This window comes from Equus przewalskii, chromosome 10 (assembly GCF_037783145.1).
Source record: "Equus przewalskii isolate Varuska chromosome 10, EquPr2, whole genome shotgun sequence".
Lineage (NCBI taxonomy): Eukaryota > Metazoa > Chordata > Mammalia > Perissodactyla > Equidae > Equus > Equus przewalskii.
In genome coordinates this window covers 20472793-20487130 of record NC_091840.1, presented here as the reverse complement: position 1 = coordinate 20487130, position 14338 = coordinate 20472793, and the positions used below count along the sequence as shown (strand labels likewise).

The window sequence follows — 14338 nt, the reverse complement described above, 5'->3', positions numbered from 1 at the left end:
TTGTATCTCTTCACAGCATCACTACTATCACGTAAATCTTTATTTAAAAGTATTTGGTTGTTTAGGGCTCCCCCATAGAGAAGTGGCAGTGCCTGATACAAAGTAAACTCCAAATAAATATTTATTGGATGGTTGGATGGATGGAAGGAAAGTGAATTGCACGTGAATGCGCGCTGTACCTGAAGGCGCTTGGGGAGGACAGTGGGTCACATCGGCCCTGGATTTTTAAGGTTACTGGGGTCACGCGCTCCCGCACCACGTGTGATCAGAGGACACCCTCAGGGCGCTGGTCTGGGACCCGGAAACCGGTCTCCTGGGCGCAGACCTGTGCTTTAGCTTCAGTTCCACGTGACCTGAACTCCATAGCTGATTGGACGCGAGCCGTCCCGCCCCCTAGTCCCGAGGCCCGGATTGGTTGTCCGCGGGGCCGCCGCCAGGCTGAGATCGCTGGACCATGGAGGCGGTGGCGGTGGCTGCGGCTCTGGGGTTCCTGCTTCTGGCCGGGGCGGGCGGCTCGGCCGGGGACGAGGCCCGGGAGGCGGCGGCCGTGCGGGCTCTGCTGACCCGGCTGCTGGGGCCCGGGCCGGCCGCCGCCTTCTCGGTGTCGGTGGAGCGCGCCCTGGCGGCCGAGTCCGGCCTGGACACCTACCGCCTGAGCGGCGGCGGCGCCGGGGCGCGGGTGCAGTTGCTCGGCTCCACCGGCGTAGCCGCGGCCGCGGGGCTGCACCGCTACCTACGCGACTTCTGCGGCTGCCATGTGGCCTGGTCGGGCTCGCAGCTGCGCCTGCCGCAGCCGCTGCCCGCAGTGCCGGAGGTGCTGACCGAGGCCACGCCCAACAGGTATCGGGCCAGACCCACTCGTCCGGGCCCCACGCCCTCCCGCTTCCAGCCCACGGGGCGCCCACCCCTCACTGAAGTCCCGCCCCACCCCAGCACCAGCCTGGTCGCTACCGAGCTGAGTAAGACTGCGAAGGAAGCGCTGGCCTGAGGGTCGCACAACTCTGGCTTCCAATCCTGCTCTGCCTCTAAAAGCCGTGTGTCCTTGAACAAGTCTGCCTCTCAGAGCTTCAGTTGGCCCATCTGAAAAATGGAAATAATGACATCTACCGTGCAGTGTTGGTTGTGAGGATCCGCAGGATGGGCGTAGACTTTGTGGTGCAGAATTGGTGACCAGTAAATGCTATTCCTTTCCTTCCCCGCCCTCTCTTCCAAGATGTTTCCTGAGGAATGACACTTGCCCTTTCACAGGCCTCTGTTCTAGCGCTTGCCCCACTGCATGGAGGTGATGTGTTCACACATCTGTCTCCCCATTAGACTGTGGAGAGAGGGACCCCCCTTCCAGGACAGGAACCAACTTTGCTGCATAGCACTTAAACACTGTGCAAAGAGTAGGGGCTCTGGAAGAGCAGAATGAAAATGGATTATGCTCTCCCAGATATCTGGGAGGCTAGGGGACCGTCGAGGAGGGCTAAGAGCAGGTGGGCTGGCCCTGCAGAAGCTCAGGTACTCTGCCTTAGCTCCACCTGGGTTGGATCCTGGAGTGAAGTGGTAGAGAGGCCGCGTTTGGAACCCTTTTCCTCTGGGCTAGATCTTGGGTGGGGCATGTTCCAGGGCAATGGACCCTTAGGGGTGGAGGACATCCTCTCTGTCCCAGAGACCAGCCCCAGCTCATGCCCCTGCCCACAGGTACCGCTATTACCAGAATGTGTGCACGCACAGCTACTCCTTCGTGTGGTGGGACTGGGCCCGCTGGGAGCGGGAGATCGACTGGATGGCGTTGAACGGCATCAACCTGGCACTGGCCTGGAATGGCCAGGAGGCCATCTGGCAGCGGGTGCGTGCCCCCCCCCACAGGCCACCCTAGGTGTCCCCACCTCTGCCGCATCTGCGTAGCATCTGGTGCACGAGAAAAAGGGCTCCAGAAGTGTTTGTGGTGTGCATGATGGCCCCCTACTCTGGAAACTAAAGCTTCCGTGGCCAAAACAAGCACATAGGGGTGCTTACCGTGGGCTGGACCCCAGCACCCCACTCTAAGGTTTAAGAAGCCAGGCTCCCCTCTCTCCCCACCTCCACCTCCGGCCAGTCAGCTGCTGCTGTGGATTCTATCTCATATCTAGCTCTTGGTCTGCCTTATCCTCTCCATCCCTATTCATGGCCCCAGTTCAGGCTCTTACTGCCTCTCCCTGGACCCCTGCAAGAACCTCTGAATGGGACTCCTGGCTCCCCGGGTTCCACCAGACTGTCCTTTTTGAAATGCACATGTGGTCCAGGAGCTCCCCATTGCCTTCAGGTTTTGTGCAGCCTGGGAGCTTCCCTCCCTGAGCCCTGAGGGCTCTGGCTGCACCTGGGGCTGGGCAAGCTCCCTTCAGAGTGTCCTCACCCATCTTTCTAGCCAGCCCTGCTCCATGAAGCCTTCTGAGGCCCCCTCCCCATCTTGGGGAGAGCCCCTTTGTGACTTACCTCACCCATGTGACAAGGGTGACATATTAATAAACTCACCTGTTCACAGGTCTGTTTCTCTTGGACTGTAGGCTTCTTGCAGGCAGGGTAGCATTTTGTCTTAGTAACCCTGGGGCACCGCACAGAGAGAGATGAATGGATGTTTGTTGAATGAATGGAGATGAATGTAATTATATGTATACAATGCATCGCCCTCCTCCTCAGGTGTACCTGGCCTTGGGCATGACCCAGTCAGAGATCGATGAGTACTTCACTGGTCCTGCCTTCCTGGCCTGGGGGCGCATGGGCAACCTCCACACCTGGGATGGCCCCTTGACCCGCTCCTGGCACCTCAAGCAGCTTTACCTGCAGGTGAAAGGATGGGAAAGGGAACGGGCAAAAGGGACTGGACAGTCATCGGCCTGGGGAGGTGGTATTTGGCCTACTTCGGGGCTCTTAACTGGACCGTGGGGACTCTGTGGGCCGTGGGAGAGTGAGGGCCTCCTGCCTCAGTCCGTGCTCACCAGCTCCCCCTCCATTCCTACCAGCATCGGATCCTCGACCGGATGCGCTCCTTTGGCATGATCCCGGTATTGCCTGCCTTCGCTGGGCATGTCCCCAAGGCTATCACCAGGTGAGGTTTCCCTCTCACCTCCCACTTGGCTCAGAGAGGGAATTTACTTTCCCCTGAGGACGTGATTTAAAGGAAAACGGAAGCCCTGGATGTAGGCCTGCGCTTGAGTCTCAGCTCTGCCATTGCCTAGCCTTGTGACCTTGGACAGATTATGTGACTGCTCTGGGCCTCTATTTCCTCACTTGGAAAATGCATATGGCTTGGCACAGAGTCTTAGCAAATGGTAGCTCTTGTTAGTGGTAGTAGGGGTGCACTGGTCTCCTCTGTCCTTCCTGCTCCTCTGTGCTACCTACCCATCGTCTCCTGTGGCTTGGAACATTCTTTAAGGCCCAGCTGAGACCCTCCCCCTTCAGGAAGCCTTGCCCAGCATTGGTCACCACCTCCTTTATTCCCGTGAGCGCCTGGTTCCTGCACTCTCACAGTGCTCACACATGCTGCTGGCCTCACCGGCTGCCCCTTTGCCTCCCCCCGGCCCGGGTGGCAGGAGCCTCGTTCATACATTCGGTGAATGCTTGTCAGGCTGTCTGGGCTGCCAGCCCGGCTCTGTGCTGGGCCCTGGGGATGCAGTGACAAAGGAGCACTGAGTTCCCGCCCCTGGTGGGAGATTCGTTGGCAGGGGGGATGCAGTACAGTGATAAGGGTAGGAATATATTTGGGCCCACTTCTCCTCTGTCAAGGTCACTTGTGTGTGGGGAAGAGGGACAGCAAGGGCTCAGAGCAGAGCCAGTGCTGAGCCAGGTATTGAAAAACGAGTGTCACTTGTTTCAGCCAGTGGGAGGGGGAGAGACAGCAAAAGCTTTCCAGATGAGGTGAAACTTAAAAGATGTCGAGGAGACATCCCACAACTAGAAGGACCTGCAACTAAGATATACAACTGTGTACAGGGGCGGTTTGGGGAGATAAAGCAGGAAAAAAAAAAAAAGATTGGCAACAGTTGTTAGCCCAGGTGCCAATCCTTAAAAAAAAAAAAGGAAGATTGGCAACAGTTGTTAGCCCAGGTGCCAATCTTTAAAAAAAAACAAAAGATGTCGAGGAGGAGTAACCAGCTGGAGAAGCAGGGAGGGAGGAGGAAAGCACTCCAGGAGCAGGGCACAGTGCATGCAAAGGCACAGAGGCATGAGAGACCAGGATGAGTTCCAGGAACTGAGGATGAGTTAGGGAGGCTAGTGGTGAATAAGACTCTGTCAGCCTCCAATAAATGTCTGCACTGTCATCCCCCCCACTAGGGTGTTCCCTCAGGTCAATGTCACCCAGCTGGGCAGTTGGGGACACTTCAACTGCTCCTACTCCTGCTCCTTCCTCCTGGCTCCAGAAGACCCCCTATTCCCCGTTGTGGGGAGCCTCTTCCTGCGGGAGCTGACCAAAGAGTTTGGCACGGATCACATCTATGGGGCCGACACTTTCAACGAGATGCAGCCCCCTTCCTCGGAGCCCGCCTACCTCGCTGCAGCCACAGCTGCTGTCTACCAGGCCATGACTGCAGGTTCGCTGCTGGGGCAAGTGGGGCAGGGAAGCCCCCCAGACCCTCAGGGAGATGGGGTGGCCGAGGTCAGTGGGGGTGGGAGGAGGGTCTGGGAATAATAACACATGGCACTTTACAGTTTACCAAGCACTTGTAGACACACACTGTCTCATTCAGTCACACTGTGGTTGAGAGGTGAGCTCTGCAGCCAGACAAGCTGCTCAAACCCTGGCACTGCCACTTCCTGCCCATGTGACTTGCAACAAGTTACCTGTCTCCCAGTCCCTCAGTTGCTTCTTCTGTAAAATGGGCTACCTCATAAGTAGAATGATGCCCAGCCCAGAGTGAAGTGTCATTAAGTGCTGGCTATTGAAAATATTTTATTTGGTCTCTATCTCCATGCTAAGGTAGGTAACACAGGCTGGAGATTAGGGGATATGTCCAAAGCTGGAAGGTGTCCTTCCTGGTGCACAAATGGGCACCCAGCGCTCCTTCCTGCCACTTAAGGGCACGGGTAGAGAGGGGCCAGATCTGGGATGGTGGGGCGAGGAGGCTTCTGGGTCAGCCAGGAAGGGAACAGATTGGCTCCGGCTCCCCTGAGCAGCACTGCTCCAAGTATGACAGGACCAGCAGCGTCAGCATCGCCCCGGATCTGTACATGTCAGATCTGCACATTCTCAGACCCCACCCCAGACTTCTGAATCAGGATGACCGGGGGTAGGCCCCAGGAATCCATGTTTTACCCAACCCTCTGGGTGATCGTGATGTTCCATAAAGCTTGACAACACTATCCTGGAGCTCCCAACTGGGAAGAGGAGATGGGAAGGGCATGTGTGATGGAATGCCCTGCTGGTTGGCATTACAGCAGGAGTGTCCTGCGATAGTCATTTAACTTCTCTGGACCTCTGTTTCCTCATCTGTAGAATGGGGTGAATGTCCCTCTGGCCCCTTCTCTCATCACCTCTCTTCTCTGTCCCCCCCTGCCCTGACCACAGTGGACCCTGATGCTGTGTGGCTGCTCCAAGGCTGGCTCTTCCATCACCAGCGCACCTTCTGGGGGCCCGCCCAGGTCGGGGCTGTGCTGGGGGCGGTGCCCCGTGGCCGCCTCCTGGTTCTGGACCTGTTTGCAGAGAGCCAGCCCATGTATATCCGCACAGCCTCGTTCCAGGGCCAGCCCTTCATCTGGTGCATGCTGCATAACTTCGGGGGCAACCAGGGCCTGTTCGGGGCCCTGGAGGCTGTGAATCGAGGCCCTGCGGCTGCCCGCCTCTTCCCCAACTCCACCATGGTAGGCACGGGCATGACCCCTGAGGGCATTGGCCAGAACGAAGTGGTCTATGCCCTCATGGCTGAGCTGGGCTGGCGGAAGGACCCAGTGGCAGATTTGGAGGCCTGGGTGACCAGCTTTGCAGCCCGGCGGTACGGGGTCTCCCACAAGGACGCAGAGACAGCATGGAAGCTGCTTCTCAGGAGTGTCTACAACTGCTCGGCCGAGGCCTATAGTGGGCACAATCAGAGCCCACTGGTCAAGCGGCCATCCCTGCAGATGGGTACCACTGTCTGGTACAACCGATCAGATGTGTTTGAGGCCTGGTGGCTGCTGCTGACAGCTGCTCCCGCCCTGGCCAGCAGCCCAGCCTTCCTCTACGACCTGGTGGATGTCACTCGCCAGGCAGCCCAGGAGCTGATCAGCTTGTATTATGAGGAGGCGAGGACCGCCTACCTGAACAAGGAGCTGGTTCCCCTGTTGAGGGCAGGAGGCATCCTGGCCTATGAGCTTCTGCCGGCACTGGACAAGGTGCTAGCTAGTGACAGCCGCTTCCTGCTGGGCAGCTGGCTGAAGCAGGCCCGGGAGATGGCGGTCAGTGAGGCTGAGGCCCATTTCTATGAACAGAACAGTCGCTACCAGCTGACCCTGTGGGGGCCCGAGGGCAACATCCTAGACTACGCCAACAAGCAGCTGGCGGGCCTGGTGGCTGACTACTACACGCCCCGCTGGCAGCTCTTTGTGGAGATGCTGGTTCAGAGCCTGGCCCAAGGCGTCCCCTTCCAACAGCAACAGTTTGACAAGAACGCCTTCGAGTTGGAGGAGGCCTTTGTCCTCAGCACACGGAGATATCCTAGCCAGCCCCAAGGTGACACCGTGGACCTGGCCAAGAAGTTCTTTCTCAAATATTACCCCCGGTGGGTGGCTGGCTCTTTGTGACAGATTGACCACCCCTGGGCCATGTTCTCCCCAGACGCCAACTCCAGGCCTGGGCAGGTTCTCGGGGCCTAGAGCTGGACAGGCATCACAGAAGGTCCCAGGCCTAGGTGAAGGAACTCAAGACCTACTTGGTGGGATCCAGCATGGGTGGACCATGCGGAGGGAGATAGACTGCCCCCCCCCCCGCCCCGGCAAAGTTTGGGATCAAAGTACTGTTTTAATACGCGTTAATAAACTGATGAATCACCTGGGTCTGTCTGTCAGAATGTCACTGCCACAATGCCTGGGAGGACTCAGGGGAATAGCGTGGACACTGGTGTGGGGCCAGTTTTCCCTGCCCCTTTGCCTCAGCCTCCCCATTTTTTTGATTGGCATCTGAGCTAACAACTGTTACCAATCTTTTTTTTTTCTGCTTTTTTCTCCCCAAAGCCCCCCGTACATGGTTGTATATTTTAGTTGTGGGTCCTTCTAGTTGTGGCATGTAGGACGCTGCCTCAACGTGGCCTGATGAGCGGTGCCATGTCCGTCCCCAGGATCCGAACCAGGTAAACCCTGGGCCGCGGAAGCAGAGCGCAAGAACTTAACCACTCCGCCATAGGGCGGCCCCAGCCTCCCCATTTTTAATACTAACCCCTGGCCTTTGAACTGAGAATGCCCTCCGAAAGCATTTACTTTCACACCCTTCAAAAACTGTAATTGTCCGTGTGAGACAGAGGCATGCTCAGGGGAAGAGCCATCCAGGGCACTCATTGCCCACAGGGGTGCCCACACCTTGCTTGCAAAGCTTTACCTTCCCTCTGACCAACTACTGAGGAGCCCGCAGGGTGCCAGCATTGGCCTCAGCTCTGCCTTGACCCAGAGCAGTGTCCGGAGATCAGGCCAGGGAGCAGCAGAAGGGACTAGCCTTGAGATTGTGTGGCAGACACAACAAGGGGTGGGGACCCTGGAGGGCAGGGCGTGGTGAAGCACCTATATCCAGCCCAGAGACCAGAGCCCAGCACTCCCAGCCTCTCCTGGACCGCCGCCTCATGGACCGCACCATCGTGCTCATCACCGGCTGCTCTTCCGGCATCGGCCTGCACCTGGCCCTGCGTCTGGCATCTGACCCATCCCGGAGTTTCAAAGGTACGTGAGTGGACGGAGATGGAGAAAAGGGAGCAGCCCCGGGGCTAGCGGGGCCCAGGCAGGGGTGAGCAGGGAAGTCAGATCCTCGTCCTCTCCCCAAACCTCCAGTGTATGCCACGCTGCGGGACCTGACAGCGCAGGGCCCACTGTGGGAGATGGCCCGGGCCCGAGGGTGCCCTCCCGGCTCCCTGGAGACCTTGCAGTTGGACGTGAGAGACGCAGATTCCGTGGCCGCTGCCCGGGCACGTGTGACCGAGGGCCGCGTGGACGTGCTGGGTGAGTCTCCCCACAACCTGTGTACAGGAGCCTTGCCCGCCCCGTGTCCAAAGCAAGATGTCCTGAGGCCCAGGGAACACCCAGGGCCCCCCCGGGGCAGAGGGCCGCGTGTGAGGTGGGCACAGCGGCCCCTCTCCCTGTAGTGTGTAATGCGGGCCGGGGCCTGCTCGGGCCGCTCGAGCTGCACCCGGCGGGCGCCGTGGCCTCCGTGCTGGACGCGAACGTGGCCGGGACGGTGCGGACGATTCAGGCCTTCCTGCCGGACATGAAGCGCCGCCGCTCGGGACGCATATTGGTGACCGGGAGCATGGGAGGCTTGATGGGTGAGTGGGAGCCGGTGGGACCCAGCGGGAGGGCCGGGCCTGGTGGGACCCCCCCGGGCTGCGGGGGGTGCCGCGTGTTCTCCGCGGATCCCTGCCGCCACGCGCCTCAGCGGCCTCTTCTCCCCTCGAAGGGCTGCCCTTCAATGCCATTTACTGCGCCAGCAAGTTCGCGATCGAAGGTTTATGTGAGAGTCTGGCGGTTCTGCTGCAGCCCTTTGGGGTCCAGTGAGTCACCGCCCCGCCCCCGTCCCCTCTGAACCCTGCCTTTGGGGACCCCAGCACCCCGTCTTGTTGGAGCCGCTCTCAGGCGTTCTCCCTGGCCCCTCCCTCCTGCGGCTCACATTTGTTGTGTGCCAGGCACTGTACTGGGCGCTTGGCATGCGTTATCTCGCTTCTCCTGCAACCTAGCTAGTGAGGTGTCGGTACTGCTGTTGGGAAGCTCAGGCCCAGAGAGGTTAGGTGACTGGCCCAAGGTCACATAGCTGTAAGTGACGGAACCAGGTTGGAATCCTGACTCCAGAGTGTCTCACGCCCTCAAAGAGATGTGGGAGCGCTTTTCGGGCAGTAACCCGCTTTTCAAACGCTCTGCTTATCCTGAGCGCCCTCTCTTCCCGGGTCGGCGGCGGTTCGCAGCCGCCCGCGCCCACTCGCCGCTCTCGGGCCCGCAGCGTGAGCCTCATTGAGTGCGGCCCGGTGCACACCGCCTTCCAGGAAAAGCTGGAGGGCGGCCCGGGCGGGGCGCTGGACGGCGCGGACGCCGACACCCGCGACCTCTTCTCCCGCTACCTGCGCCACTGCGAGCAGATGTACCGCGAGGTGGCACAGGACCCGGAGGCGGTGACGGAGGTGGGCGCCCGGCGGGGCTCCGGGAGCGGGCGCGGCACGCGGGTCCCCGCGCCGAGCCCCGGCCAGCGCGCCTCCTGCCGCCGCCACAGGTCTTCCTCACCGCGCTGCGCGCCCCGCGGCCGGCCCTGCGCTACTTCAGCACCGAGCGCTTCCTGCCCCTGGTCCAGCTGCGCCTCTCCGACCCCAGCGGCCGCAGCTACGTCGCCGCCATGCACAGCGCGGTGTTCGCCGACGAGCCCGCCCAGGACCCCGACGGCGCCCGGGCCGAGGCCAGAGACGGAGAAGCCGGGGAGCCCTGAGCTTGGCGCTCGTCCTGCCGCCCAGCAATAATAAAGTCTTGGTCCACCGCCGTCTCCCACGCTCTCCTTTGCGCCCCCGGGGGTGTGCGGCTCGGGGATGGAGTGGGGCTCACTTGCGCGACAACTGGCCAGGGCCCTGGGTGGGTGATAAGGAAAGCTCCTGTTCTCTCCGGTAATGCGGTTATACGTACTAGGTAACAAGCCTGGAAAGAGGAAGGAGCTAGCCCAGTGTCAGCCTTAAGTCCACCGCAGGGCGGGGAGGAGGGTGGTCCCTGGATTCTTGAAGGTTTTCTGCAGCAGTAGGAGTTAGGAGGACTTGGGTGGGGGGAGAGTTGGGCTGTGACTTGGCCCCCACTAGTCATGGGACCGCAGGCAAGGTTCTTACCCGCTCTGTTTTCTTATCGGTAAAATGGGTATAATACCTATGCCATGGATTGTAGCGATGAATAAATGAGAAGCAATAGGATATATTCGAGTATATGAGGAAGCCATTTGGTTTAAACTATTTCGGCCTGATCTTATCTTTCCAGAAAGACTGGACAGGGCCTGTTGAGCATGCATTGTAGATCTGCTTTAAATATTTACAATGTCTCAAAGCCAAAAATGCCCTTAACGATAGGCATGTTGCATTTCTTTAAGGATAAGTACTTCTTCCAAGAAACTAAGGATTTCTTGGATTTCCGACCGCTGTGCTAGCAGAGACCTGCTGTGCTCACTTTGTGACCATTGACCTGGTATCCCAGCTAAGCATCTCATGACAGTAGTAAAAGAGATATTCCTGTCATGTGTGACGTATACTCTTTGTTCCAAGACGGTATATAACCACTCTGTACACCCCACTTCTTCAGCGTACTTCCTTCCTTGGGGAAGGAGGGCCCCGGGAGATAGTCCTTAGACCGGGCTGGTATAATAAACTCACCCCAACTTTGATTTGTAGATTGATTACTGATTATTTGTGTGGACATTTCTCCACATAGTCGAGGCAGGATTTCAGAGAAACCGGTTGGAGACCACCTGGAATCTACACTGAATCGGTGTTCAGTACCAATAGGGGCCCACTGAGTGCCCCAGGGGTCACTGCATTCTTCAGGTGACCCCAGTGAGTTCTCCTGAAAGCAGGACCTCCTTATTTTAAGTTGATGAGTTTATATGAGCTGTTTCAAGCCTTAAGAGTGGATGTCTTAAGGGAGTGATGATACATCCCCTAAATAAGAGGAACCTAAGGGGAATTCCTACGAAAGAGGAACCTACCAGGACTTCTCTAGGCCAGGGTTGCCTAGGGGGAACTTTGGAGTGGATGGGGCAGGCTGACCTTTTTAATTTGGCTTTAGGGGCCAGCCTAGTGGCGTAGTGGTTAAATGCCGCCTGGGGTTCACCGGTTTGGATCCTGGGCGCTAGCCTACACACTATTCATCGAGCCATGCTATGGCAGTGTCCACGTAGAAGAACTAGAAGGACTTACAACTAGGATATACAGCTATGTACTGGGACTTTGGGGAGAAAAAAAAAAGATTGGCAACAGATGTTAGCTCGGGCCAATCTTCCTCACCAAAAAAAAGAAAAAAAGAGAAAAGCACACACCTTAAAAACATAATTTGGCTTTAAATTGGAAAGAATTGTGTTTATAAAGTCTGAACAAACTGCTTGACAGAGAAATGAGAGTCTGACTTGTTCAGCTCTGTAGAGAAGAGACGCCAGCTCCTTCCTGCCGAAAGTCTTCTCAGGTGACTGAGAACCACATGGACGTGTCCAAGGATCAACCCTCATGACTCCTAGTGGTCCCATAGGGAGCTCCACTATCATTCAGGTTAATTAATTAAAGGCTGGTAGTGGGATATGCAGATGAGGAGTGGTCTTCCAACGCTCCAAACCCCCACGGCAGTTTTAGACTGCCCATGGGAGAAACCGAGGTATGTAAGAGAATGTTTAAGACCTTTCTCTAGGGAGTAACACTCACAAGCAGCACATGTCTGACCCACTGCACTGTCCCCGGAAATTGTTCAGATTTTATAGTAAAATGAAACTAAAAGCAAAACGAGAAATCGAGCATCCAGAAGCCGGCTAGTTCCCAAATGGGCAGCCTCCCCTGGGAACTCTGGCTGGCTTCACGTGGAGACTTGCAAGTGCTTAATAAAATGAGGATAACTGTAAACGGCTAGCAAGACAACCTGGGATAATTTAAAATTACAGTGCCCACTTTGGGGCTCCTTTTTAAGAGCCAGATAATAGAGAAATTTTTTTTTTTAACATTATTTTATTGAAGTCATATTGGCTTACAACTTTGTGTAAATTTCAGGTGTACATCACTATATTTTGGGTTTTTTTTTTAAAGATTTTATTTTTTTTCCTTTTTCTCCCCAAAGCCCCCTGGTACATAGTTGTATATTCTTCGTTGTGGGTCCTTCTTGTTGTGGCATGTGGGACACTGCCTCAGCGTGGTCCGACGAGCAGTGCCATGTCCGCGCCCAGGATTCGAACCAATGAAACACTGGGCCGCCTGCAGCAGAGCGCGCGAACTTAACCACTCGGCCACGGGGCCAGCCCCCTACATCACTATATTTCAATTTCTGTATAGTCTGCCTCATGTTCACCACCAACAGTCTAGTTTTTATCTATCACCATACATATTTGCCCCTTTACCCTTTTCACCCTCCCCGAACTCGCACTCAAGAAATCTTTAAAGAGTCGAGCTCACCACCTTCTGGTACAATTGATCAAAAACTAAAGGTTCCAGGAGCTGTAGCTATTTACAAAGAATGGCAAAAATCTTACCAAGATTGTTTCATATCCTGAGGGCTTGACTTGAGAATCATCAGGTTGGTGTCCCAAAATAACAGTTGGACAAAAATGTGCTTTCACCCCATTTTACAATCAGAGATAGCTGGACAAAAATGCAGGTTGCACTTCTTTTTGTGGTTAATGGTCCTGCCAAACTGCCACCAGCCTCAGGGGAATTACATTGGCCATTAGAAGGAACATTTGATTAGGTAAGATTATTTGTAAGTGCATTTGAGAGCAAAAACTTCAAAATTCCAAAATAACCTTATTGAAAGTTTTATTGCAAAAAGCTAATAGAAAATTAAGTTACAAAATGTATCTAAAAGAAAAATATATTAGATCATGGCTTGACAGACACCCCCATAATCTACCTTCAAAGGAGGGCCCAACATAAAAGCTCCTCCCAGAGTTAAGGAGACTCAGAGATTTTCTGGGAAATTGCTACGTTAAAGGTTAATCGAATTGTTCTGTACTGCCAAGTAAAGCTACTGTTTGTTCCAGCTGAAACCTGACAAGATATTTGAAAGGATTTAGCAACTTATGATCAGAAATTCAGCCAAACTGGAAGCTGATATTCAGAGCCTGATCAGAATTTTTTTTCCAGGCCTTCTTCCTTAAGTTAAAATAAAACTAAGCTCCCAGAGGGAAAGAAGCAAATTAGGGATGATGTAGTTGGACTGATAGATTGACCTATAATGCCATTTAAGTTGCAACCCAGATTTCTGAGGAATTAAGAGCAACTGTCCTCAACTTACAAACCTTTGCAACACTGAAAAGTAACTCTAGAGGCAGTTCAGATTCCAGGCATTTCTTGTATCTCAAAAAGGCTTATAGCCTCTCTGGGAACTGTTATTTGGCCCTTCACCAATTCCTAAGACTGAAGAAAAAACGAGAGAAGGAGCTTTGTATTACTGTACTTGATTCATGGCAGCAATTTTAAAACAATAGCTGTGGAGTCTCTGTGTATGTGTGTGTCTCTCTATACATGTGTGGTATTTTTTACCTCCAGATGTTATAATTCCTAAAAGAGCTCTATTTAATTGGTTTAAAGTAAGTGCTTATGTAAATGTAATGGAAACTAACCCAGATGTCTTTCAAGTTAACATGATATGAAACAATCTTTGGTGGGGCCGGCCCAGTGGCCGAGTGGTTAAGTTCGTGTGCTCCACTTTGGCAGCACAGGCTTTCACCAGTTCGAATCCTGGGTGCGGACATGGCACCACTCATCAAGCCATGCTGAGGCAGTGTCCCACATGCCACAACTAGAAGGACCCACAACTGAAAACATACAAATATGTACCATGGGGCTTTGGGAGAAAAAGGAAAAATAAAATCTTAAAAAAAATCTTTGGTAAGTGAAAGTTTACTTAAGTTTGTTGGTTTGATTAAAATAAACATGTTTTCAGAGTTATCAACATTGGATATGATACAAACATGTTATCTCTGTTACGAAATTTGTCAGCAAATAACTTAGAATAACAGTCGATTTTGCCTAATGTCTCATGAAGTTTTGTAGGCAATCTAAATAATTATTGGGAACAAGTAAAGTAAATAGATGTGAAGAAGATCAAAGTGTTGGGTGAATTTTTTAAACAATAATTATGTGTTATGGCGTATGTACTTAAAATAACTTTGGAATTTTTTTTGCATATTTTGCATATTTGGAAGTCACTCTAGTCCATGCACTGTGATCACCCCTGGATTATTGCAGTAGCTTTCTAACTGGTTTCCCTGATTCTACTCTTGTCCACCAATAGTCAAATTTCCCCAATTTCCCCACTGCAGCCAGAATGATTGTATAAAAATGAAAGTCCTATTGTTTCATGTCACTGCTCAAAATACCTCCTGTGGCTGGCGTCCTATCTTAGTCAAATCCAAGGTTTTCCCCTTCACGACCTTCTTTGACCCTCCTTTCTGACCTCATCTCTCACCACTCTCCATCATCTGATT

At 54.3% G+C, this 14338-nt stretch overlaps 2 protein-coding genes and 1 long non-coding RNA gene across 4 annotated transcripts; 2 read left to right on the top strand and 1 right to left on the bottom strand.

Moving 5' to 3' along the window:
- Window positions 1–103: 103 nt before the first annotated feature.
- LOC139073885 (uncharacterized) lies at window positions 104–2573 on the bottom strand. The gene is made up of 2 exons (XR_011523003.1): window positions 2500–2573; window positions 104–1080 (listed from the first exon to the last, which is right to left on the bottom strand). It is a non-coding gene; the product is annotated as an uncharacterized lncRNA (long non-coding RNA).
- Window positions 455–6989, top strand: NAGLU (N-acetyl-alpha-glucosaminidase). The gene is made up of 6 exons (XM_070560439.1): window positions 455–840; window positions 1687–1834; window positions 2665–2811; window positions 2988–3073; window positions 4300–4556; window positions 5531–6989. The coding sequence occupies exons 1-6, from the start codon at window positions 455–457 to the stop codon at window positions 6739–6741; spliced, it is 2235 nt and encodes a 744-aa protein (XP_070416540.1). The 3' UTR covers window positions 6742–6989.
- A 125-nt stretch (window positions 6990–7114) lies between these two features.
- On the top strand, window positions 7115–9664 carry HSD17B1 (hydroxysteroid 17-beta dehydrogenase 1). Of its 2 annotated transcripts, XM_008519195.2 has the most exons (7): window positions 7115–7286; window positions 7721–7866; window positions 7975–8142; window positions 8286–8465; window positions 8597–8690; window positions 9134–9311; window positions 9401–9664. In XM_008519195.2, exons 1-7 carry the CDS (start codon window positions 7249–7251, stop codon window positions 9608–9610), a joined length of 1014 nt encoding a protein of 337 aa, XP_008517417.2. In that variant the 5' UTR covers window positions 7115–7248; the 3' UTR covers window positions 9611–9664. The 2 variants fall into 2 exon arrangements, with proteins under 2 accessions (XP_008517417.2, XP_070416541.1); XM_070560440.1 differs by having other exon boundaries at window positions 9134–9664.
- The last annotated feature ends 4674 nt before the right edge of the window (window positions 9665–14338 follow it).

Coding starts and splice junctions, on each gene's coding strand:
- NAGLU (XM_070560439.1), top strand. CDS start 455: ATGGAGGCGGTGGCGGTGGCTGCGGCTCTGGGGTTCCTGCTTCTGGCC. Junction 841..1,686: donor ACCGAGGCCACGCCCAACAG/GTATCGGGCCAG, acceptor CCCTGCCCACAG/GTACCGCTATTACCAGAATG. Junction 1,835..2,664: donor AGGAGGCCATCTGGCAGCGG/GTGCGTGCCCCC, acceptor CCTCCTCCTCAG/GTGTACCTGGCCTTGGGCAT.
- HSD17B1 (XM_070560440.1), top strand. CDS start 7,249: ATGAGCGGTGCCATGTCCGTCCCCAGGATCCGAACCAG. Junction 7,287..7,720: donor GTCCCCAGGATCCGAACCAG/GTAAACCCTGGG, acceptor ACCTATATCCAG/CCCAGAGACCAGAGCCCAGC. Junction 8,143..8,285: donor GGGCCGCGTGGACGTGCTGG/GTGAGTCTCCCC, acceptor CTCTCCCTGTAG/TGTGTAATGCGGGCCGGGGC.